This window comes from Clytia hemisphaerica, unplaced genomic scaffold, assembly GCF_902728285.1.
Source record: "Clytia hemisphaerica strain Z4C2 unplaced genomic scaffold, Clytia hemisphaerica genome assembly, whole genome shotgun sequence".
NCBI classification, from domain to species: Eukaryota; Metazoa; Cnidaria; class Hydrozoa; order Leptothecata; family Clytiidae; genus Clytia; species Clytia hemisphaerica.
Genome location: NW_027104248.1, coordinates 117,402 through 141,633, shown reverse-complemented (window position 1 = coordinate 141,633; position 24,232 = coordinate 117,402). Strand labels below are relative to the sequence as shown.

General features: G+C 36.1%; 1 protein-coding gene across 1 annotated transcript; it reads right to left on the bottom strand.

Annotated features, from left to right (window-relative positions):
* Positions 1-6,231: 6,231 nt before the first annotated feature.
* On the bottom strand, positions 6,232-9,950 carry LOC136816508 (uncharacterized). The gene is made up of 4 exons (XM_067072849.1): positions 9,840-9,950; positions 9,367-9,628; positions 8,393-8,551; positions 6,232-6,559 (listed from the first exon to the last, which is right to left on the bottom strand). Exons 1-4 carry the CDS (start codon positions 9,948-9,950, stop codon positions 6,507-6,509), a joined length of 585 nt encoding a protein of 194 aa, XP_066928950.1. The 3' UTR covers positions 6,232-6,506.
* Positions 9,951-24,232: the final 14,282 nt, after the last annotated feature.

The following is a 24,232-nucleotide window of genomic DNA, read 5'->3' as shown; positions in this document are numbered from 1 at the left end:
TTACCTTTTCTTGCTATAACAGTATTAAATTTTATAATCTCTTTTCATTCAAACGCTTTGTTATTGCTTATTTGGTTTTTTACTTATTTGGGTTTTTACTTTTTATATAAAATGGTTTCTGTTTTTATATCAATTGATATATTAATTGATATAAAAATCATTGTCTAAAATACCGACTCCCATCGAATCTTATCCGTTGGAAAAACTTCATTTCTGCAGCGTCAAAATTTAGTCTTTTAAGTCTCGCACTTATGGCGTAATGTTTGCTACCCGCTTTACTAAATCTGCTTTGTTTACAAAAATTCTATTTCCCGTCGGGGACGATGAAAAGTTCTTGACAAAACGGGAAACAGAAAGTGATGAAATTTTCAATCTGGAAACAGTTTCCTTTTCGATTTATTTTCACCTTCCCGTTCGGGAAATACTTCCCGTTCGGGAAATACATGTAGTGGTACCGACTGACAAGGAAGTAAAATTATTCGAAGTTCCTGTCAATTACCTAACTTTGGTCAATTTATTAACTCTAGTCTTTTATTTCTAGATTTTACATTTTTTTACACCGATTAAACCCCTATAAAACAATTCTCTACTAAATAACCAAATCAGTCAAATTTATATCCAGAAATTTGTATATATGTGTATCACGAAATTATTTGAAAAAAATAAATTATTAGATATCATAAAACTATTTTAAAATAAACATTTCCTCGGTTGCTTCCTTTGGCTTAAGCCTGTCACAAGTTTCTCTCCAGAATCGAATACCAAATAATTGTCCACCGAATGGACTCCAATCGCCAAAAATTCCTTTGTTCAAATAACAATATCCAGGACCAGAATTATGGTTTGTTTTCAAATATCCGAAACCATCATGAACAGCTGAATGATATGCAAAAGGTCCCAAATCGTCGAATAAAGTATCATGCATCCAGCCAGAATCCCCTGGTCCAACTCGCCCTAAAATATATATAATATCTCAATGAATGATTTCTATAAGTTTCAATGTATAAATTCTTTAAAATTCTTTAAAGCGAAGAATAAAAATAAAATGAAATCCCATTCTTCGTATTTTGTACAAAGAAACATTTACGAATATTTGAATATTCCTAATGCGTTTTTCCAGAAAGAATTTGAATATCGGGGGTGAAGGATATAAAGTCTTTTAGATATTTGCCCCCGGACAGCAGGTCCCGGGGGGGGGGCACTCGATCTGAAAGCGACCATACGTTCGGCCCAAAATTTGGCTTCTAAAATCGGACCCTTACAGTGCAGTGAATTTACATGAAAAATCATACCCTTACAGTGCACTTTTTGAAAATTTCTCACCCGTAAGGGCGAATTTTTTTGCAATTTTCCATGAAAATGTGAAATTTTTCCTCCAAAATTGACCAATTTTGTGCCAATTTTACCAAAAAATTGGCCTTTTATCACAATTTCCTACCCTTACAGTGCACTAGCTGAACTATGAAAAACCTACCCTTAAGGGCCGAACGTCTGGTAGGTCATTTCCCTTCAGTGCCCCCCCCCCCGGGCAGCAGGTCTAACCTCCAGGCCTAACCCCCCACTTATGGACAAGCATCAGTTGACTACCTGGACATTAAAAATTACACTCAAACAGAGCAAATTACCCCCAAACAGAGAAATTTACCCCCGGACAAGGCAAATTTTGTTAGATTTTTTACTATCCCCCGGACGATATATCCTCGACCCCCATGTACGAACATTTTCTGGAAGAGCCCAATATCAGGACAAATAATAATCACAGAAACTCAACCGAAATTTACCAGATTCTAACAAAAATGATCAGTTCATTAGAAAAAATGAAATTTAAACCTTTCATTAATGAATTCTTGGGATAAAGGTCCTTTAACGGAATAAAATTAAAACTAAAAACTTTCTCAGTCCAATCTCCAACAGTTATATTTAATATTGTGAGCTGATAAGTGCTTCTTAGATTTTAGAGGAAGGCCCCGAAGCGGAACACATTCTCAACTCTGATGACCCATTTGCAACGTGGCTGCCCAAGCACTTAACAAGGTAAGCTGTTATTCATCATCATTCACTTACCCCCTGTAGGGTTCAACAGGGTACCAAAGATCGGGTCCATAGGTGAAGTTTTGGACTTGATATGCTCAGGGAGCCAATCAGCGACGACTTTACCAAATAATAATTGCTGTCGCGTTCCCCAATAATAAGAATGTTTTTGTTCCAAAACTTCCGACGGTACTGAAAGATATAAATAGATAGAGTCGATATTTTACGTCGATAACCCAGCCCAGATAGGACTTTTAGTTAAGTCTTCCAATTTATGAACTGAACGGAATATTGGAGGAGCGAGGATTTGAACTTGGCCATCACTCCTTAATAAGGTACAGAAAACTGTTTAAGGGTACACATCTATTTTGTTAATGTTAATGTTAATGTGTATATTCTTTAAAGTCGAAAAAAAGTGTACAAAAATGTACTAGCTTTAAAGCTAATAGAGTTCGACTGCCTATTTTACAAAATGAATCATTCATCACCATCTGTTAATGCCCAATCGCTGACGATTTCTTCTGTAGAGTATTTTGGTTTATAATTTGAAGATATTTTTGTTTGGTTTTGTAATTTTTTAACGATTCGTAGTTTTGTTCTTGGGCTTCCTCTAACGCGCCAGTTGAAGTCTTTATTGTTATAGTCTTTGTTAAGTTTCTTTGCTTGTTCGTGCATCTCCTTTATCTTTTTCCGTTCGTTGATTGTGAAATCTTCCGTGATACTTACCTGAAAGAAACAAGTTTCTTTCAGCATGTGTAAATTCTTCATGATAAGATCTTTGTCATGCTGACTTTGTAGGGTGACTTTAAGAGGACGGCCGTTTTTTGTTTTTCTGTTTCCTAATCTGTGGTGAGTAACATTTATTTCTGGAACATTGATGTCCTCCAGGAGTTCTCGGAACCGAAATATGTCATATTTTTTCCCATTTTCTTCTTTTTCCTTATCTGGGCCTGAATATTCGAGAAACCCGTGAACGATGATATTCAGTTTTCTAGAGTCTATGTCTTTCTTTTCACTTTCTTCCTTCCGTTTTTGTTGTTCGGCAGATCTTAAGTCTTCTTTGTGCTTCTTAGTAATTTCGGCGTATGTTTTCTTTGATGTCTCTGTCATTATTTCTGTTGTGTGCTTGATTTCTTCCTTTATCATGGTTCTTGTCTTTTCTTCCATTTCTTGTAGTTTTCCTGCCAGAAAAATTTTGAGATCATTTTTGATGGAATCACGGGTTTTGGTGTTGGTGTTGACCTCGTTGTTCAGTTTTTGTATGACGTCGTCTTTCTTTTTAAGTTCATTTTGCATCATATGTTGAGTGTTTTTCCCCACTTTATTTCTTAGGTTCTTCGTTATTCGGACGCAGTTTGAACATAAGTAATGATCGTTATAGGATGTCACGAATATTTGTAGTTGATACAAAGGTAGCTGTGTGCACTCATAATGAACTGATCTTTTACATTTTTTGCATTCCAAGCGATCCAGGTCTTCGTCATTGGTACATCTTGAAGGCGTGCAAGCTTGAGGTGGTGAGGCTGCTTCGAAAGGCTGATCTTTATCCATTTTGATGTTATTTTCATGAATTTTGATGTTTTTGTTTGTTTTCAGCCATTTTTCCGAAGAGCGTTGCAAAAGCGTCTTATCTAATTGACGTCAAATAAAAACTTTTTAACTTTTTACTTTTTCTAAAATTTTTTACCTGCTATTTGAAAAAAAATCTGTTTCTGGGCTTATCGTTTTTCCTTTGGCAAAAATAATTGATTGGATGATGACGACAGTGTCCTTTCTGTGTCTTTTAATCTTTTTGAACTTATTTATATTTTCAGTATTACAAGACACCCTTATGTCCCAAACCCTCGCCCACTGAAAATTTGTGCAAAATTTCAACCCCAGTGGGAAAATACTTAACGATTTCAACCCCGCATTTGGAAATCGACTTTCAATTCATCCCAATTTGAAAAAAAAGCATTCCAAAACTATCCTCACTGAACTAGAATTTCTGTCCTGATTATTAGGATCTCGATAGAAATTTCAAATATAAATGTGACAAAAAGATCCTACGGGGCTATGAGACAAGTGTGTCAAATATCTGATAAAAGTATGTTTAATGTTAAAGTTGATAGAAACCACAGAGATAGAAATCTTTGCACTTTAAGAAATCTTTGGTTACCTCCTCTTTTGCGATAAACTTTGACAAATTCCTTTACGTCCTTCAGTAACCGTCCATAGCAATGTTCCACACTTTCATTATCTTGTGTGCGAACTCTCATCTCTGCAACTTCTTGCAATAAGGTTTTGATTTCATCTGTAAGTTCAAGATGACTTGGAAGATCAGCTTTACGAATTTCTTGATCGAGTCTGTTCAGAATGTGACCGAGTTGTGTTTTTGGGTGATGATCAGGGCCAACTAATTCTTCATGGTCCATGTGGACCTGAAAACAATATTTTGTTTAATTAGCAGGAAACTAAACTTTAGGATCCCTGACATCATTTCGATGACGTAATCACATGAAGTGATACTTGAATATATTTGAATCATTTTTACAAAAAGGTTCCGCTGCTAGGTTCTGGCAAAAATTTTTAAAGGTTACATGTAATACTCCTCGTGGAGGGGAGGCACTCGATTTAAAAACGACCATACATGTGGCCCAAGTGCAGAAAATTTTGCAAAATTTGAACAAAATTGAGCGAAAAATCTACCCTTCTTACGGTGCATTTATTGAAAATTCTTTACCATTCTCAGGCAAAATATGGTCAGATTTTCGAAATCTTACATGATTTCGACCCTTACAGTGCACTTTGGGAAACTTGGGACATAAACCCTTAAGAAGGGCCGCACGTATGGTAGGTCATTTACCTTGACTGCACCCCCCCCCCAAAAAAAGGCAAAAAATGAAAGGTAATATTTTGTTGGCTCAAAAAGTTCTCAACCTACTTGGATGGACTCTACACCTACTTGGATGGAGCCTACACCTACTTGGATGGACTCTACACCTACTTGGATGGACTCTACATACTTTTGTTGACAAACTTAGTATTATGATTCGAACTTTTATTATTCGAATCTTTTTTCTATAATTCGAACTAAAAGATTGGTCCACTCCACCTGGAAAGTCATATAAAATACTCTCCGTAATCCGAATCTTTCGAATAACCTAAAGAGAATTCTCGGTCACTTAAAGATCGAATTAGAGAGAGTCAGCTATATTTGGATTTATAGTTTGAAGAAATGTTTTCTCTTTTCATTTGGCAAGGTTGTCAGCGAGTATTATACACTAGATACACGTCTTCTTTTTTATAAGAACATTCAAAATTTTTGTCTTAACATGTTCTTATTTTGACCACTTTGTGAGTACTATTTTTGACCATTCCTAGGAAATAGGGTGTTTCTGAGTCCGAAAAGCCCTAAAAAATTCTTAACTTGCTCTTAACATTTTGGCCATCAAAGCCTTATGTTCTTATATAGTTTGTTCTTATTAAAAAAAACGTGTACATAAATTATGTTATCTTGTCTAAAGCTTTACGCTTTCACTTTTCTAAGCTCTGGGGCCACTAAACTATGAATGAATGTTAAAAACTTTGTTACCTTCATTCCGTGGGTTTGACCATAAAATCTCACAAAAACAACAGATTCACAATAATGTTTGACTGCTCCTATATGCTTACAATGCCCTTTATATGTAGACAACCAATTACCCATTTTATGAAGACTGTTTTGGAAATCTGACGAGCTAAATTTATGTTTATTAGTCCCATAAAAACTTCCAACTTTAAGACAAGTCTACTCGCGTGAAAGTTTTACTATATAAGACAGGTGAGCAAATTTTGCAACTTTTAATGAAATGTTTTGTATGTAGATTTGTGGGAATTCGACAATGTATTCAGATGTTTGTCTTTTTAAAGTCTAAGGAAGAGCAGCTCGTTTCAAAATTTGTTTAAGCCAAACACTTGTATAAATACATTGTTTGAAATGCATTTCTTTTTCATTGTTTGAAAAATTGTAGTATGTAGCCTACAAACTACCTTTTAAACTTTTAAGATCAATCAAAGAATCAAGGGCTACTAAGGCAATCAAATGGAAGAAAGAAAATCAAGCAATCTGCTGACAGCCGTGAGCCACAAAAGGAAAATAAAATATAAGATTTAAGCCTCTTAAAAAGTTCGATATCCACGCCTGGTTAAGGCCTCAAGTAAAAGAAAGTACACCGAAAGTAGGATATAATTTAAGGTAATATTGAAATAATTTATTTAAAATTTCTAACTAATATATTATTTAAAAATAAAGCTTTCTACTGGAGCTTTGGCAGGGCATTCTCTGTCACAGATCTCTGTCCAAAATCCAAGCCCAAAAGCTTGTCCTCCAAAAGGACTCCAATCACCAAAAATTCCTTTGTTCAAATAACAATATCCAGGACCAGAATTATGGTTTGTTTTCAAATATCCGAAACCATCATGAACAGCTGAATGATATGCAAAAAGGTCCCAAATCATCGAATAAAGTATCGTGCATCCAGCCAGTGTCCCCCTGGCCCAACTCGCCCTGAAATAATTAGAACACCGGAATCATTAAATTTAAAATCTTGTTCGCGGGTCTCCGAAAACATTTCGGAAAGCTCTTGAATTTGCTATTCATAGTAGGCATTTGGGGCGGTTCAAAACTAGGGCGGAGCTGTTCCTGTAAGTTTTGATCTAGAGGATCATTGTGGATGAAATTTGAAAATTTTTTGATGACGTCACTCATCATGCTCAAAGTGAGCAAAAATCGAAAGTTTCCTTTGTTCTTACAAATAGCTATTTTTATCCATATAGCGGTCATTAAGTAAGCCATTAAAGATTCAATCGGCGGGCGGTAATGAAAGTGACTCAAATTGTCATTACCGCGTCAGGCTTCAGAGGGCTGAAATATCATTAACCGCCCGGTTATGGGCAGTAACGTCATTTGCAGCCCGCTCGGAATTGGATTGAAGTTGTTGCATTGAAGCGGTGAGACTTAACTAACGTCAGAAAAAAAACACTTCTTGGTCATTTGCCGCCCGCTCGCAAGGGTACTCAAAACTTGTTGAAGACATTGCATTGAAGCGAAAAAACTTGGCTGACGCTAGAAAAAAACGCTGTTTGAATGTCCAAAATGGATAATAATAGTAATAGCGTAAAGTTTTCGTTCGTTTTTGTCATAAATTCTGCCCAAATTCGGGCCCAAATGACACTATCGGGCGAATAATCAAACTACGCGGGCAGAAAATAACAACAACGACCTCAAACTGAACGCTATTGTTATATTGTTTTCTAACAAATGATTATTCTATACTAAATATTCAATAAATTACGGTTTAAACGATATATTTGACATAAAAAACAAATTGTATTGGTAATGTGTCAATTTTTGTGACACCTTACTGTGAGAAATGTAATCATGCTCAAGGTGTGAAATTCTTTAAGTGTCAAATTTTTTTATTTTTAGGCGTAGTTTATATGGCCGGTTTTTTGCCGTGTCTAAGGCGTAGTTTATATGGCCGGTTTTTTGCCGTGTCTAATTCAAATAACTTCATCAAAAAAACTAAAAAAAGTCTAATTGAGTGCGGCAAAAGAGCGGCTGTATAAATCAAATTTTGATTTGAGGTCGACCTTAACAATTGAACACGGCAAATTTTGCTGAACTTAATTAAAAAGAGCGGCAAAAGATCGGCACTGGTTTAAACGGCCTTCTTTTTTGTCGATCTTAATTCAAACAATAATGTTTTCATGTGAAAAGACACCAAACTTCTTTGTTTCTTTTGTTTAAAATAGGGGTTTCCTCAATTTATTTAAAGTTGAGTTCAAAATAAAAGCTTATTTAAAGTCCACTTCAAATGAATTTTCATTTTATACTGTCGATCTCAATTAATATCAAACTTTTGCCTCGTTTTTGCCGATTTTATATATTTGAATTAGACACGGCAAAAAACTGGCCATATAATCGAGTTCAAAATAAAAGCTAATTTAAAGTCCACTTCAAATAAATTTTCAGTTTATACTGTCGATCTCAATTAATATCAAACGTTTGCCTCAGTTAAGAATTTACAGATAATTTCATGCCAAAAGCTCTTTTTTTATTAACCCCCGAACAGAAACAGCTCCCCCCCTAGTACGAATAGGGTTCAAACAAAACAGGACATTTTCAATGCAAGTGATTTCAAACTATGGCCAGCTAACGAAGGGTTAGCTGAAATTACTTTTTGATTAATTTGTAAATTTCGTCTACTAAGACCCTTTTTCTTTATAAATACCTCATTATGAATATATTTCCACTTGCGTTATACCAGTTTTTATTAGGCATACAACACATTATTAGGGTCGGCTAAGAAAGCGGGGTCGATAAAGAAGAATAAATTACCTCCAGTAGGGTTCAACAGCGTTCCAAAGATCGGGTCCATAGGTGGAGTTTTTGTCTCGATGTGTTCAGGTAGCCAATCAACGATCACTTTGCCAAACAACATTTGCTGTCGCGTTCCCCAGTAAAATGAATGGTCTTGATGAAGAACTTCCGATTCACCTGAAAAAGATTTCAAAATGTTCGTTCAAAATATTTATGAAGCCTGACCATTGAAGTATACCCGACGAAGGCTAGAATGAGGAGGCCTCAAAAAGGAGGAAAAAGTGATGCGTTAAGATGTGCATCGCAATGACTGATGGAATTTAGCACTCTTTTGTTTTCGCTTTATATTTTTTACGAATTCTGGCAGAAATGTTACTTCCGAACGTTCCTTCGTTTGTACGAAAAGCACGCGAAGAAGGAAAATGTGGCTTCAAATCGCTCAAGAGAGAATCGACTCTAGCCTTCAGTTATATCTCATTGACTTATTGCCACAAGGGATTTCGATTTGAGTTTTACAGGTTTAATGACATCAAAAATGTTTGTAGTAAAGGCCGGTCTCCACTTGCGCGCGCTGCGATCGCACTTTTTGACTTCAATCGTTTTTGCTTGGAAAAAAGATTACGTCATAAAAATGTAGCGCGCGCTGGAAAAAAAAGTTGAACACATTTCAACTTTTTTCAACCGTTACGTCAGATCGCGCCAATGGAGTTGCTTCATTTTTCTTTTGACCAATAGCGTGGAAGCTTTGCTCGAAAAAGTGCGATCGAAGCGCGCGCAAGTGGAGACCGGCCTTAACTATCCATAAGTATGTCAATTCAAAGACTTTAAACATTTGACGTCATTCATCATTCGAACCCAATCCCTTTTCGGGAACCTTTCAGCAAAAGAGTTTAGAAAGTTTGCACACCATCTCAACCATTTATAACATGGTAACAAACGTGGAAGGTCAAAACAAGGTTCATCTCGGCGATTTTAGTATTTAAAGATCTTACATCCACGTTTCTTATAGATTGCAACAAATTTCTCTGCATCCCCCAATAACCTTTTATGACATTCTTCTTCATTTTCACATTCTTTTGTGCACACCCTGGATTTAGCAACATCCCGCAAAAGCTCTTTAAATTCATCTGTTATTTCGAGTTGATGTGCAGCAGATGCTTTTCGAATTTCTTGATCGAGTTTATTGAGAATGTGTCCGAGTTGTGTTTTGGGGTGATGATCAGGGCCGTCCACTTCTTCATGGTCTTGAGGACCCTAATTATAAACAAAGAAGAAAGTATGGTTGTGGATCTGGAAAGAAACCTGGGTCCAGTCCCGTATTTAACAAAAAAGGTGGCATAACCGCTGGTTTGCTATTAATACCTAACAGTTCAAAAGTCAATAGGATTTTCCAACCCTGAAATACATCAACCCAAGGCTGATTTCGGCAAAATGGCAAATTCAACCATAATGAATGCTTTGTTACCTTCATGCTGTTCGTCTGTCCATAAAACCTGACAAAAACAACAGATTCGCAATAATTCTTGACTGCTCCAACATTCTCTTTACCTCTTTCCACTGATATCCAATTTCCCATTTTTTATTAAAGATAAAGTCTAAAAAACGCAGAGGAAATCTTTACGTAAAAGTCAACCAAAGAGCTAAATAGCATACTTATCGGTTTAAGTAGTATATAGTGGGGTAGGTTGGCACAGGGACGATACTTCAAATTGTGAGAGAGCTCTGAAATCTATCTTCTTTATTTAGCACTTTGTGGTTTTATCTACACGTTTGTTTTGTATTTTTGAAGCCTTCAGATGATCTTAGCTTTTTGAGTTTTCAGCCTGAAAATGTTCTTAAACATTTTCTTATTTTCACCATTTTTTGAGTATTTTTGGCCATTTTCCTAAGAAATTGGGTGTTTTAGAGTCTGCAAAGCCTTAAAATGTTCTTAACTTGTTTTTAACATTTTGGCCATTGAAGCCTTATGTTCTTATTTAGTTTGTTCTTATAAAAAACGTGTAACTCAGGGATTAATAACGCGTATCCCATTGCTATTCAAACTAAGATTACCCGTTTAGGGTCTCTTCAAGTAGAAACAGGGGGGGGGGTCAACATCCAGATACCAGACCCATAGCCGGGTGGTGGTGTCTTTTTTTCCTTTAAAAGTCTGAAAAGTCAAGTTGGTATTGATGGGGGTGGGTCCCCCTTTTTTTAGAAAAAAAGAGTTATCCTCAGTTGGTATTGATACCAAAATAGGGGGTGGGTACCCCTTTTTTTAAATAATATGATTCAGAAAGTTGGTATCCATATCAAAATGACAGCAAAACTTTCCTAATTTTTGCCCTTATAGCTAGAAAATACCCCGGGGTACATATCAGTCTAAACAGGTTTCAATTGGATTTGTTTTAGCTTTTGAGTATAATGACTGTAAATGAGTAATAAGTTTTAATGACTTTGAAGTTTTTTTATTTTGGACTTTTTCGATATTTTCAAGTTTTATTTTTGATCAAGCCTGAAGCAAAAGCATTTTTTCTGTGATAGCATTTGGTAATGAGTGAATCTATTCTGTTCTAAAATTATGTACTAATAATAGCTTCTCCTAGTTTTTACACATCAATTATATTCAGATAATATTGATTCAGATTGATTTTGCTAGCTTCATTGTTTGTTTTTATTATATTGTCAGTTTTTAGTCATTTTCTATTTTAGCATATGACATTTTTTGTGTTGTGTTGAAGAAAGAGTATTTCAAAAATGAGTTTTTTTGAAGTTTCTCTTAGTACCCTGTTTGTGTGGGAGGGGGTGGGTTCCCTTTAAACAGCTTTAAACTCAAATTTGTCAGATTGGTATTGGTACTAAATTAGGGGGTGGGTCCCATGATATTTTGTCAAATTCAAAAAGTCATGTTGGTATCGATACCAAATTAAGGGGGTGGGTCCCCCATTTTTCTGAAAATTATGATTTTCAAGTTGGTATCGATACCAAAATAAGGGGGTGGGTCCCCCCTTTTATTCTGAAAATTATGATTTTCAAGTTGGTATCGATACCAATTTTGGGGTGGTGGTGTTAACTTAGCTCAAAAGGTCAAAAGTCAGGTTTTTGGGCTATGGGTTGGTATTATAAATGTTGACCCCCCCTGGTAGAAAATCAAATAAAAACACTATCCACAATTCTAAATCTCTAATTGAAAAAAAAAATTGTCACTAGAAGACCAAATTATAGAGAGTCAACAACATACATTTCCGAAACTGTAGTAGGGGGGGCTGGGGGGGGGGGGAATTTGTTCGTTTTTTTTAAGTCGGTCATTTTTTTTAGTCAAAGCATTTGTTATACATTTTTTGGAAAGCTAAGGGATAGGGGATCCAAAATAACATAGGTGCCAATTTTATTTCGGACACTTTGTTGAGTTTTTCGAACAAATATGACGGTCTCAGGCAAAAATCATAGAGTCAAAAATTAGTGAAAGATTTAGCTTGAGAAAATGGAGACATATTGTATATTTTTGGAAAGCTCTCAAAAAATAAAGATTAGAGATATATTGCAAGTATAGGAGATTTCTGTACCTAACTCGAGATATTAACCCTTAAAAACAGTGTTTTTCAGCTACAATCAGTACCATATATATTGGCACTTTTGGCTAATTTACCATTTTTCGAATATTGAAGTTCGAGCGAGAATGTCAATTTCAGGCCTTCAACTTGATTTCATCGATTATTTCGATCGATCTGAAAGGAATTTATTGGTTTCTAGGCTATATTTCAAGCCCTACTGAAGACACTGAACCATTTTTGAGCTTTGGGATCCTCATATCCTAAGGTTTTAAGTCGTAACTAGTGTTAAAACTCAGAGTCAAAACTCTATCCTTCGAACCTACTTTAGAGGGTTGGTACTAAGGCAAAATGAGTTACGAGGATGCGCCACTGGTCAGGATACCTTTTTTAGCCTCCACGAGTCCCAGCATAGAAAAATCAGTCCCTCGTAGCCCTTTTTTGGAAAATTTGGGGAAAAAGTAGAACATTTGAGAACATTTTGGATTTTCAGTCACATTCAGGGTCACTTTTTTCACAAATGTCGGCAAAATTTTTGAAAAACAAGTCCCACGTAGGGTCCATTTTTTATTTAGGGTCCACCTCAGCGGAGCACCCCCGTCGGTCGGCAAGGGTAGTACCCCCCCCCCGGGAGACAATGATTGGATACAAAAATGATAACCCAGGAGCGAAGGTTTGAAAACTGAATCGAAAAGTTTCGAGCTCACGCCATGTCGAGCTATTAGATGTCTCTCTTTTGCCAAACACGTGAAAACATTCCTTTCTTCAACATGATTCAAATAGGATAGTTCCTGTACCATGATCGCTAGCACTCCACTTAAAGCTTGGGGACACGAGAAGTTTTTTTCGCGTTGGTGCAATGAAACATGCTCCATCACACCAACATGAAACGCTTTCTCGTGTCCCCACCCGGCCCACCCCATTTTTCTTTTAACATTTCTGCTTCTCCCACTTTTGTCGCTGAGACAATCGAGCAAAATTGATTCGGATCAAATTGCATCAAATGCATTTCTCAAAAATTGAGTTTAAAATCAAAGGAAAAAGACTTATCTTTTAGCAGGTGTTTGAATTTTCATTGCTTCTTGGCATCTGATGTGTAGTCCTTGGCCAAGAACCAACAAGCCATCTTTATTTTTTTTTGATTTTTTGTTTGTTTATGTTTTGATTGACAGACGATTCGAATAAAAATGTTCGATCGTTCGAACGACTATAATTTTAAGGCCCCATCCACATTAGTAGAAGAACTAGAAGGAAAGAACGAGCGTTGCGCGGGGCGGCGGGTTGTGCCACCGTGCTTTGAGTGGTGTGTTTAGGGTAAGACTAGACGACCCTGTCTCTTTGGGGTTTTTTTCAGATGTCTATTATTTTGCTAGCAACATGCGAATTGAGATGGAGAAATAAATTTGAGGTGGAGAGTTTGAATTGCTTCGCAATCTCCTTCTTCATCTTCAATGAAGCACTCGAAGTTTACTGAAGTTAAGCACATAAGATATTCTTATAATTATAGATATTCACTAAAATACCGTTCGTTGCACGCGCTGCGGTGGAGTGCATGGCGTAAATCGCGCGGCAACTAACTCGCCTTCTGTTGGAAGATCATTTCGGGCGTTTTGGCATTACAACCCTCTAAGCAGCGGGCGCCTTTGTCTTTCTGAAACTCTGTCCAAAAGAAAAGGGCGCCATCATCTTGGAAGATAATTTTTTTTGGTTTCCGGCTTTGGGAAGATATAGCAATGTTGTTTTCGATGGAGAATGGTAAGAAACTTAAGTTTACAAGTGTCATTTAGTTTTTGCTGGCTTATAGAATGGCAGGATCCTGGATGGTTTCCCAAACTGTCAGCATCCTTAATTCGTTTGGCATCAGAGCTATCATCTGCCACACTATCTGACTCCAAACTATAAATTGCCAAAAGAATAACAATAAATTTCTTTCTTTTTGAGTTTAATGCTCGATAAAAATGTACGGTATTTGCCCCATTTAATGAGTCCTTTTCTGGACCTTCTAAATCCCATTATGGGTTACAAAAAACCCCATCTTAATGATTTAAAAAGCTAAATTTTGAGAAAAAGTACAAGTAAGGGCCCCAGAGTTCCAAAGTTTGTGACTAATACTTTCCTAACCTGATCAAGATTAAGTTTGAAGAAGAAGTTCGAAGACTAAAAAAAGAGGCAAACTTGCTAAATTTACTACCTTCAAAATAATCGAAAGGCTCTCGAAAGGATTTAGCGTCTGCGTGTGGAAGCCAAACTCTTAGCTCTCTAACTGATTTTTTAAAAGTCCACAGCCTTTGGCCCAGAAAAAAATTCCAATAACTCTTTGCAATAACTGATACAATCTTGCCATGCTACTCATGAAAATTTCTTTCAACGAAGCCAAGACTAGAGCATCAGCCAAGAAATAACCATCAATTAAAGTACACGTTTTTCATTCACACACGATATATCTTAAAAGTAAGAAGCTTCGTCGAACATTCACACATTCCATTCTACCATGTGTACAAACACATAAAAAATTAAGTTTATAAAGTTTCAACCGAAAAAGTTTAAAGTTTCAACCGAAACTAGATGTAACGTGAGTTTAATTTCTCAACCGTGTAAAGAAATACGTAACATTAGAACCAAACATTTCCAATAAACAAAAGAATCTTCACAACTAGACGTCAATTGTCAGCAGAGTTTACCACGAGAATGAAATAATTCTTAGAGCTTAGAGCAGAACAGTTTTGTAAAAAATGTCTGAATTTGTGTCAAGAAGGAATAAACTTCTAAACCGTTAAATTAAACTTTGTTTTCTAATGATTAAAGAACCAACAAAGTTAAACAAAGATATTTCACGCTGTTCTTAGTTTCGAAGCCACTGCCGAAAGTGGAGCCTCTCACCAAGAAACCTCTCAAAATAAACTAAAGAAAACTTTTCTCTAATCCACAAACCTTTTTCTTCGTACTACTTGCACTGTAACTGACACCCCGTACCACAGGAAAGAAATTTAAAAATGTAATGGTGTAAATCGTGATATTTTGTTTAATTTTCACTTTTATTTTCTAGAAAAGAAGTTACAGTACTTGGTGATTTCAGAGGGAATTTATGCAAAAAAGCAAGGTGATAAATTCGGAATTCCCCGAAAAGGTCGTAATAATCTTCTCGTTGCGTTCTTTTTAGATTTCTCACTTGAAAATTTTCTAATGTTTGGTTTACGGTACTACAGCACACAATTTAACTTTAAAATCATTAAAATGGTGTTGCAAAATGTAACTACGATGTTCAATTAATGAAAAGTCCAGTTCTTTATGAATTGATATATCAAACCCCAGTTTTCAATTTTACCGAAAGAAAAACAATCGAATCTCCAATTTCATTCCACGTGACATGTAAACCTTGCCGAAAAAGTGTCTCTTACGTCAAATGTTTCAAAATATACCCTCAACTTTAGAACGCCATCCCTCAACTCCACGTGTAACATTGACAAAGTGATGCTCTTAAGAACCGTCACATAATTGAATGATGAATGTAGGCCAACCAAATTGACTCGATTTTCCCAAATCTCTGGTCATACTTCTCCTGATTTTGAAAGGCTCTCCTTCAAACCAACTTTTGTGCGATTTCAAACCTGAGAATAAGCTTATCTTTCCTGGTAAATTTCTTTAGAAAATCCGAATCACATTTGATCGCGTTTTTCATTTGTTTTCTAACAGGAGTTTCGCCGTATGCAAAAATGTTCGTTTCACCGTTACTCAGATCATTATTGTTTCTCGAAAAATCAATCGATTTCGTTCCCAGGGTAGCATCCTTTTGAAACCAGTTCGTGTAGTCCCATCCAGGGTCTTCAACCACAACTCGAAAATTGATTTTGATTTTGGAAAAGCATCGTAGAGTTATAAACATGAGAGGTTTCGATAGTTCAAAATCGAAGCCAATGATTAGTTTCCCTTGAAGAAGAATGTCGTTTTCGATTTTCCAAAAGTCACTATTACATTCTTTACCAGTCGATAAACAAAGTTCGTGAAAATCATCGATATACATATAGAAAACTTTCATGGTTGAGTCTTCAGAAGTGAACACTGTCTGATTTTCTTGTCTTTCCTCCTTTACCATTTTGATGTGATTTTCCTGTTTTTTTTCAATCTACTAATGAAAAAAGATTGTATACATTTGAAAATACTCTTATTAATATGATGTGAAAGCTGCAATCTTTTTCATTGAAAAAGAAATTCACTCCATAATGCTTAATTAGATCCAATTATCATTAATACCCGATGATCAAGCCCGTTAAATTTATATGTTGTCTGTTATTTAGTCATTCTCCTAAACAATTAAGACTCTAAAACCCTTACAGACTCAGAGACTCGATTGCAATTTAATAATTTTTGTACCCCTTTGAGGGACTTTCGAGGATGGGAAAAAGGGACCCAAAATGGCTCGCACATACCCGGCACCACTTAAGCCTAAGTACCCCCCCCCCAGGTTATAGAGTAACATCATACAGAACATACTGCAAAAACTTATACCAAACCATGAACATCTCCAGTTATTCTTGAATCAAATGGAAAACTAACAGCAAATTGAAAGATTCAAATTTTCCTCATCAATAAAAGAAATTTCAAGAAATTCAAAAGATTCAAACTTTTCTCATCAATAAATGATGGCATAATAATTTTTAGATGACAGAACCATCTGCCTTCTTCCTCTTAGAATATTACATTCAAAACCTCAAATATAAAAAATTAAACCTTCTGTTCAAGAAGTGGATATACATTAGGTCAAACTCTGGTCATATCTGCATTCGAGAGTTCCACGTAAAGCACTTAAATACGTTTTTTATAAGAACATAAAACTCCCATGGCTTAAATATTAAAAGCAAGTTAAGAACATTATAAGGCTTTGTGGACTGGACTCTAAAACATCCAATTGTTGGGGAAAAGGACAAAAATAATCGCAAAATGGTGAAAATAAGATCATGCTAAGAACATCTTTAGGCTGAATTTTTCATGTTCTCATAGAAAAAAACGTATACATAAAACGAGGAGAGGAAATTATCCCTCCTCCTATGGACCTTATTTCTTGTCACCCTTCCACCGAAATCACGAGGTCCCATCATAAACATCGCATGGTATTAGTTCTCTCTTCAAAACAGATTTTCACGTCTTGACCGTGTCATTAAATATTTCAACGTTAATGAGAAATGGTTGGCGATATTGACATTTTGAACAAATTGTATTGACCTAATAATTAGTTAGAACTTTGAAGATGTATAACAGAAAAAACGTTGGTAAATCTGACACCCAAATAAAACAACCGCGATTAGACAAAACGTAAGATAAGGAATATCGACCATTGATAGAATATGTATCAGGGAAAGTTGAGGCATGTTCAATACACGTTTTTTTATAAAAACTAATTGTATAAGAACATAAGGCTTCGAGGACAAAATTGTTAAGAGCAAGTTAAGAACATTTTAAGGCTTTGTAGACCCTAGAACAATCCATTTCATATACAAAAATACTAAAAAATTGGTAAAAATAAGAACATTTTTAGACCTAAAACTCATAAAGTTACGAACATCCGAAGGTTTAAAAAATTGGAGTATCTTATAAAAAAAACGTGTAGATAAAATAGAAAAGCAAACCACAAAAACATCTTTGGCGACGCAATCGGTCACAAGATAATGAATTATACATGTCGTTCTTTACACCGCTTAAATGTTATCTAGCTTGCACTTTGCCCCTTATAGAGGTTAATGAAACTTCTGCCTCTGACACACCTAAACAAAATCAATCAATAATATTCCAATTATGCATTGGCGGCGACCCATACTAAATTTCCAACCTTACAGTGCATTTCGGCTCTCTTGAAAAACATAGTAGATACCCTTTAATAAACCAATTCGGTTCAATTGCAAATTCATGCAAGTCTGCAAAGTCTGCTGAATGCACAAGCGAAATTATATTTTGATTGGTTAGGCCTTTGGACCTACCCCACAGCCTTTAGAACAAGTACCAACCCCTAAAATTAGGTTACAATTCAGGCGTTTAGCCTGCAAAGCCAAACGCGGTCAGTAATTTTGATTGGTTAGGCCTTTAGGCCTATCCCAAAGGCTTTAGAACAAGTTCTGACGTAAAGTTCCCGATCAAAGTGCTCAATGAAAATTCTATCTATCAAAAAATTGTCAATCTCGAGGTCAATCTTATATAGCAAGCATAGATCTCAAACATTATGAAAAAATCATATACTCTTAAAAATCATTGAAAAGTCTTGGTTTGCCAACATAGATTCTCAATAATAACAGACATTCGTTTACCAAAATTTTTTCAAAACATCTCTATAAAATAACTATTTAAAACAGCATGACTGAATCAAAAGAACTGTGTCTGTGAAGGATACTTGTGGAAAAGTTTCGCTATTAGTCAGATCTAGATTTTAACTTCTCATATAACTTAGCCTAGATATCCAGACTGTAAACCTTTATTTTGATATTTCTGGATCATTCTTGGCGCGACCTTGCAATCCACCAAGTAAAATAGAAGCACGTGCGTACTTTGTCTATTTAATGATTGCTCTCTGTCATGGAATTAGCCTACTCCAACACATTAAACCTGTATATATTAAGCAAGACTGTTAAAGCTGGGTTTCCATTCACCGAGCGGGCAGTGCGCTGCGACCAAAATTTCCTTAAATAGCTCAATGACGTCAGAAAATGTAAATATTTGTACACAAAGTTAGAGCTCTTTCGAGCTCTGATGTGCAATTTTGTGCAATTTTGGTAGCTGAAAAATTTCAACTTCCAAAAGCGGGCGTGCGAGCTCATACAGTGATCAAATAGTTTTAGCCAATCAGAAGAGAGTAAACATGTAAAAAATTAAAAAATGTATACAGATTGTGATGAAGTCTTTTGAATATTTCGAGCACTTCTTTTAAATCTCAAGATGAATGGAAATCAATTACTGTCCGCTTGCGCGTTGCGACCACTTCTATATTCAGAACTCTGGTCGCAGCGCACTGCCCGCTAGGTGAATGGTAGTCTAGCAAGCTAGACGACTAATTTATACATAGTAGAAATAAAGCAAAAAGTAATGAATGGAACAATTTTAGTCGTCTAGAAACCTTTGTGCACTAACTCCAAACAAAAGAAAAGTGTCAATATTGCAATTATAATTTTTTCCTGCTCAAAATGATTCTTGAGAAAAAAAAGTATGTGTGGATTTGTGTATTGAAAGTTTTTCATTTGAGTTGATTTCGTTTTGAGAGTTTGTTGTTGCTTGATAAATTGTTTTCTCGCTACGCAAGTTTCTGCGTAGCTAGCCCCTGTATCTATAAGGCTGGAACACCGGATTCTTCCAGTCGTTTATACAAACTAAATCCCGTATTATTATTATTATTAGTATTGGTATTATTAGTATTACACGCATTATAGACGACTCCAGTCTAGGTGAATGGAAACGAGCCTTAAGCTGGGTTTCCATTCACCTAGCGGGCAGTGCGCTGCGACCAAAATTTCCTTAAATAGCTCAATGACGTCAGAAAATGTAAATATTTGTACACAAAGTTAGAGCTCTTTCGAGCGCTGGTGTGCAATTTTGGTAGCTGAAAAATTTCAACTTCCAAAAGCGGGCGTGCGAGCTCATACAGTGATCAAATAGTTTTAGCCAATCAGAAGAGAGTAAACATGTAAAAAATTTAAAAATGTATACAGATTGTGATGAAGTCTTTTGAATATTTCGAGCACTTCTTTTAAATCTCAAGATGAATGGAAATCAATCACTGGTCGCTAGTGCGTTGCGACCACTTTTATATTTAGAATTCTGGTCGCAGCGCACTGCCCGCTAGGTGAATGGAAACGAGCCTTTAACCAGAAAAATCAAAAGAAAAATTTAGCTTTTTTGAGACATCTTGCTTGAAGCAACTGCACTCTTCGTTTATTTTCAGTTAATAGTATATGCAAAATCCATGATTAATCAAGCTTTTTGTTCATATTCTTTTGCAAGATTATCTTATTAATTATACACTTTGAACAAATGACGTCAACTTTCGCTAGGGATTTGATGCAGACTTACAAAATGCGTGGATAATTACCTTGGCAACAAATCTTATTAACATTAAACGTAGTTTTTCACTTAAACAGGGATTTAGAATCGCGTGGTTCTGCTACGAGATATAAACAAACAGGCAGTATGAAGGTTTCGTGTGTGTCTGGTTGGAAGCTAATACTACAACTACACATTAAGTATTTAATCACTTGAACCATTAAAACTCGGGGAGGGGCTTTAGGGAGAGAGAAGTGAGTAAATTCAGTGTTTTTTAGGCTGGCGAAAATAAATTATTGCAGTGATTTTAGTGATACCCTTCTACGCAAGGCTGATATCATTGATCCAAATAGATTATACAGTAAGTTATCAGAGGCAGCGGTAAAAAAAAAAAGATTTTGGAGAATTTATATCCAATTTAAACCCTACCTTGTTGTAAGATGGAAAATTGCAAAAACGAACAGAGGAGCTTTTTTGTCTTTTGGGTCCCCAAAAAAATCGGCTGCTGGAGGAGAGAGCAGTCGATCCCTCTGCCTCCCCTACTACTGCGTTACTGAATGGAATGAAAGTGAAGATTCGTACTGTAAGTTTATGTATTGAAAAAGAAGTCTTGTAATTAAAATGATAATAGACAAATGTTACAAAAAATAAAGATATCTAGCTAGATTCTCAAAATTGTATTGACTGTTTTAAATTCTAAATTTTCGAAATCTCTCATTGTTCAGGAACATGCATCATTCACACAATATTGATGGAAGCACATGAGTTCCAGACTTGAGGTGATTGCTCGGCATCCCATCTGAAAGAAAGAACGTATTCACCGGCTGGTAAATCACTTGGTATATGCACCAAATCAACAATGGAGAATGGGAAATGTTGAAGATGGAAATATCTTCGAACTCCGTAACCGTAGAGATCTGTTTTTTGTGGCTTAAATTGTGTGCCGTGTGGACAGCCGGTAGTGTTGGATAAAAAGCCACCGTAATCTCCAATGCATCCTGGGATTGGGTTCTTGGTCCATTGTGAGCCTTCTGGGTAGGTTCCTTTGGTGACACGTGTAGCTTCAATTTCCACCCTGCTTGTTTTATCCTCACCATATTGAATCCATTGTTTGTCGCCGATAAACTCCAAAGGAATCTGTTGAAAACATTCTTCGGTCAATTTGGAATAACCTTCTTCGGGGAGTTTGCATAATCTATATGAGTAACCGCCACCGTGGTTGGCAAAGATTCCCCAAATGACTTCCACGACTGTATCACGGACCCATTCAGTGACAACAAAGTCGTACGGCATATTAACGTCTACAAGTTTAGGGCCAAATCCGAACCCACCTCGATTTTGTGAGCATTTTCCACCAATACACCCATTGATGTTACCGCCTGCAACACCACAAGGACTATCAATAGGGGCAGTGCCTGGTGCTCTCCAAGGATGAGTTAAAATTTCATCTTGGTTTGGAGCATGCGGATATGTGCGGAGTTCAGGATCAAAAATGGTCGGTTCCGTAATTCTGGTATTGTTCTTGTACCAAAAGCAAGTGAGCCCTGGTGATTTAAAATCTTCGCAAGTATATTTTCCATTGCAAATCACATTTTTTGGGATATTTTCACCGGCTAAACATTGTTTACGTGATTTAGTACCAACATAATCGAAAACCCAAGATCCATCTTGCATTTGAATCCATTGTTTGAATTCTAACCATGACAACGGTTCCAACATAGCAGCATGGCTGTCTACATGCTGGACGTAAAGGCAACCGAGGATAACCAAAAACTGGACAATCAACAAACGCATCTTGTTTGCGAGAAAGATAACATCAAAGTAGCAACAACCCAAGATGAAAAATCGTATAAAGTAAAGTAAAGTGGAATTTGACCCTCTGTCAAGACATGAAAAGAATGGATTCAAAACTAGACTTTATTGTTTTTATAGGCATAATTTTCGCCAGCTCAAGTTCCTCTGATTCTGATACACTGACTGTAACGTAATACACGCTTTTTCTTTTATAAGAATAACTTCTATAAGAATATCAGGGTGAGATTTCGGGTTTAAAACAATAGGCCTATTGTTTTAAACCCGAAATCTCACCCTGATATTCTTATAGAAACTGGAAATCTTATAAAAGAAAAAGCGTGTAGACAAGAATTTGTGTTCACAACAGGACGAAGAAAGTTTTCTTACAAAAGCTGTTCATATAGCCTTAAAATAAACAATCTAAAGTAAGTTGACGTAAAGATCACAAATGCCAGTGTCCGATTCCAAAGAGCTTTGTGAAATGGGAAAAAAGCAGTCGTTAGTAAAAATTTTCCGTTAACATGAGACAAGTTTATTCTATGTACGATATATCCAAACACCAAAACATAACTTATGTAAGAAAAGAATTGACATCATGCATTTACACGTGCTTTATATATCATAGTCTAAATATCCTAAATGTAACTAAGAGTATCTATGTAGATTCGGTGTGCAGGTAATTGGTACCTCTTTATATTTTATTGTGTAGAGCTTGAAATTATGGTCATATTCGGCTTATTAAAATTCATCATCAGTAATTCTGATTGGTGAATTATCGGTTAATATGGTCCACGAAGATTTTCAAAACGTCATTAAGTTGATCAAGAAACTTGGTCTTGATCTCCCCTTGATTAATAAAATCCCCAAACCCTAATTAGATGTTTGAAATACATTCGGATCTAAAAAAAAGCCGACTTCGCCGGAAAAAAAATTTCAAATTTCAGAGTGTAAGAATAAAGAAATCCGATCAAAACAAAAACAACTTCCTCCTGAGGCAGGATATATCACTTAGGGGTGGTCCACATAGTACGTACGCACTATAATGTCGAAAATCGAGTACCCCCTCCCCCCTGTACGCAAGCGTACGCAAATGGCTATACCCCCTCTGGTAAGTACGTACTTTTTTATTCAAACCACCCCCCCCTCAGTTGAAGAAAATTTCCAATTCAAATCGTTTGGTTCGGACTTTTATTTCATACATGAAACTCAATGTTTATTAAGAAACTTTTTCTTTTCTTTGATACGTATAAGAAGCGTAAAAGTCGACAAAAAAACCCCTCAAGTATACACTTTTGAGAAGATCTCCCTCCTCCCCCCCCTTAGTGCATAAGACTGTGAAAATACTTAAAAGGCACAGGGTAGATAAAAAAGATATATCTAAGGTGGTTGACTTTTTGCTCATTTTTAGCAACTGTTCAGGTTTGGGCAATATTAGATTTTGTGTGACAGGGTCTGAAATCCACAATGCACAATGCACAAATGAGGCCGAAGGGCTAGAGGCAAATCTTCAACCCTTCTCAGGCAAGAAAAATTAAAGCCACTTATTTCCCATCCAAAACGGACCTAGAATGCGCCGTAATCATAACGATGGATTGTATCTTGCGGTTCTTTTGTCTTTGAAGACTGCATTTTTTAAAATCTAGTGACAGATTTTAGTTTCGATCGAACGTTTGTGTAAAACCCATCCGCAGGCGTTCTGGATGGGAAATAGGTGGTTTCGTTTCCAAACCAGGAGTCTCGAGTCTAGACTTTCGGGCTTGGAAGTCAATGTTAAGAAGTGCTAAAGGCACGTACACGTTTTTTTTTTTATTAGAACACCTAAAATTTGGCTCAGCCTAAAATGTTCTTAAATGTGTTCTTAATTTTTCAGACTACTATAAATCGACAATATGATACAAAATTAAGAGCACTTAAATTTGGCAAAATTTGGACAATATTTGACTCTCGACTTTTGAAGACCACCCCTAAATTCGGTTAAAACTGCTTAAAAAGAGGAAAAAATTGTAGTTTCTTGTTATTTTTTTCCAAAGTGAGGCTGGGCATGTTCTTAAGATGTTCTTAATTTTTCGATGAATTTCAGCCTATATGTTCTTATAAACTAGGTTCTAATAAAAAAAAAAACGTGTAGCCCCTGGACATAACTTTTTTTGTCGATTTCATACTTGCACAATGTTCTACGTAACCTTTATACATTTTTTTGTCACAAGGGATCATTTCTAATCGTTTGGATAAAGGATGAGCAGACACATGATAATAGACTTAGCCTGATTAACATCGTCTACGCGTGCGAATTAGCCTGTATTCCTGTCAGCATTCTTCAGATTCGAACATGACAAATAATGACAAAGATGACAATTTTATTACCATTTGATACGATTGTTTGACATATCGCCCAAAATGAAAAGTCTTTTAGTAACGGTCAATAAACGATACTGCAAACACGAACTTTAAAGTTATCAACAAGCAATAGACGATATCGGCTTAACGAAATTCTCCCCGAATGATTACCCCTGAT

Bases quoted from the DNA above. Each gene is read 5' to 3' on its own strand.
- LOC136816508 (XM_067072849.1), bottom strand. From the start codon at position 9,950: ATGGGAAATTGGATATCAGTGGAAAGAGGTAAAGAGAATGTTGGAGCA. The intron at 9,629-9,839 runs GTAACAAAGCAT...GTTTATAATTAG, and splicing joins GACAGACGAACAGCATGAAG to GGTCCTCAAGACCATGAAGA. The intron at 8,552-9,366 runs GTAAGATCTTTA...AATCTTTTTCAG, and splicing joins AATCTATAAGAAACGTGGAT to GTGAATCGGAAGTTCTTCAT.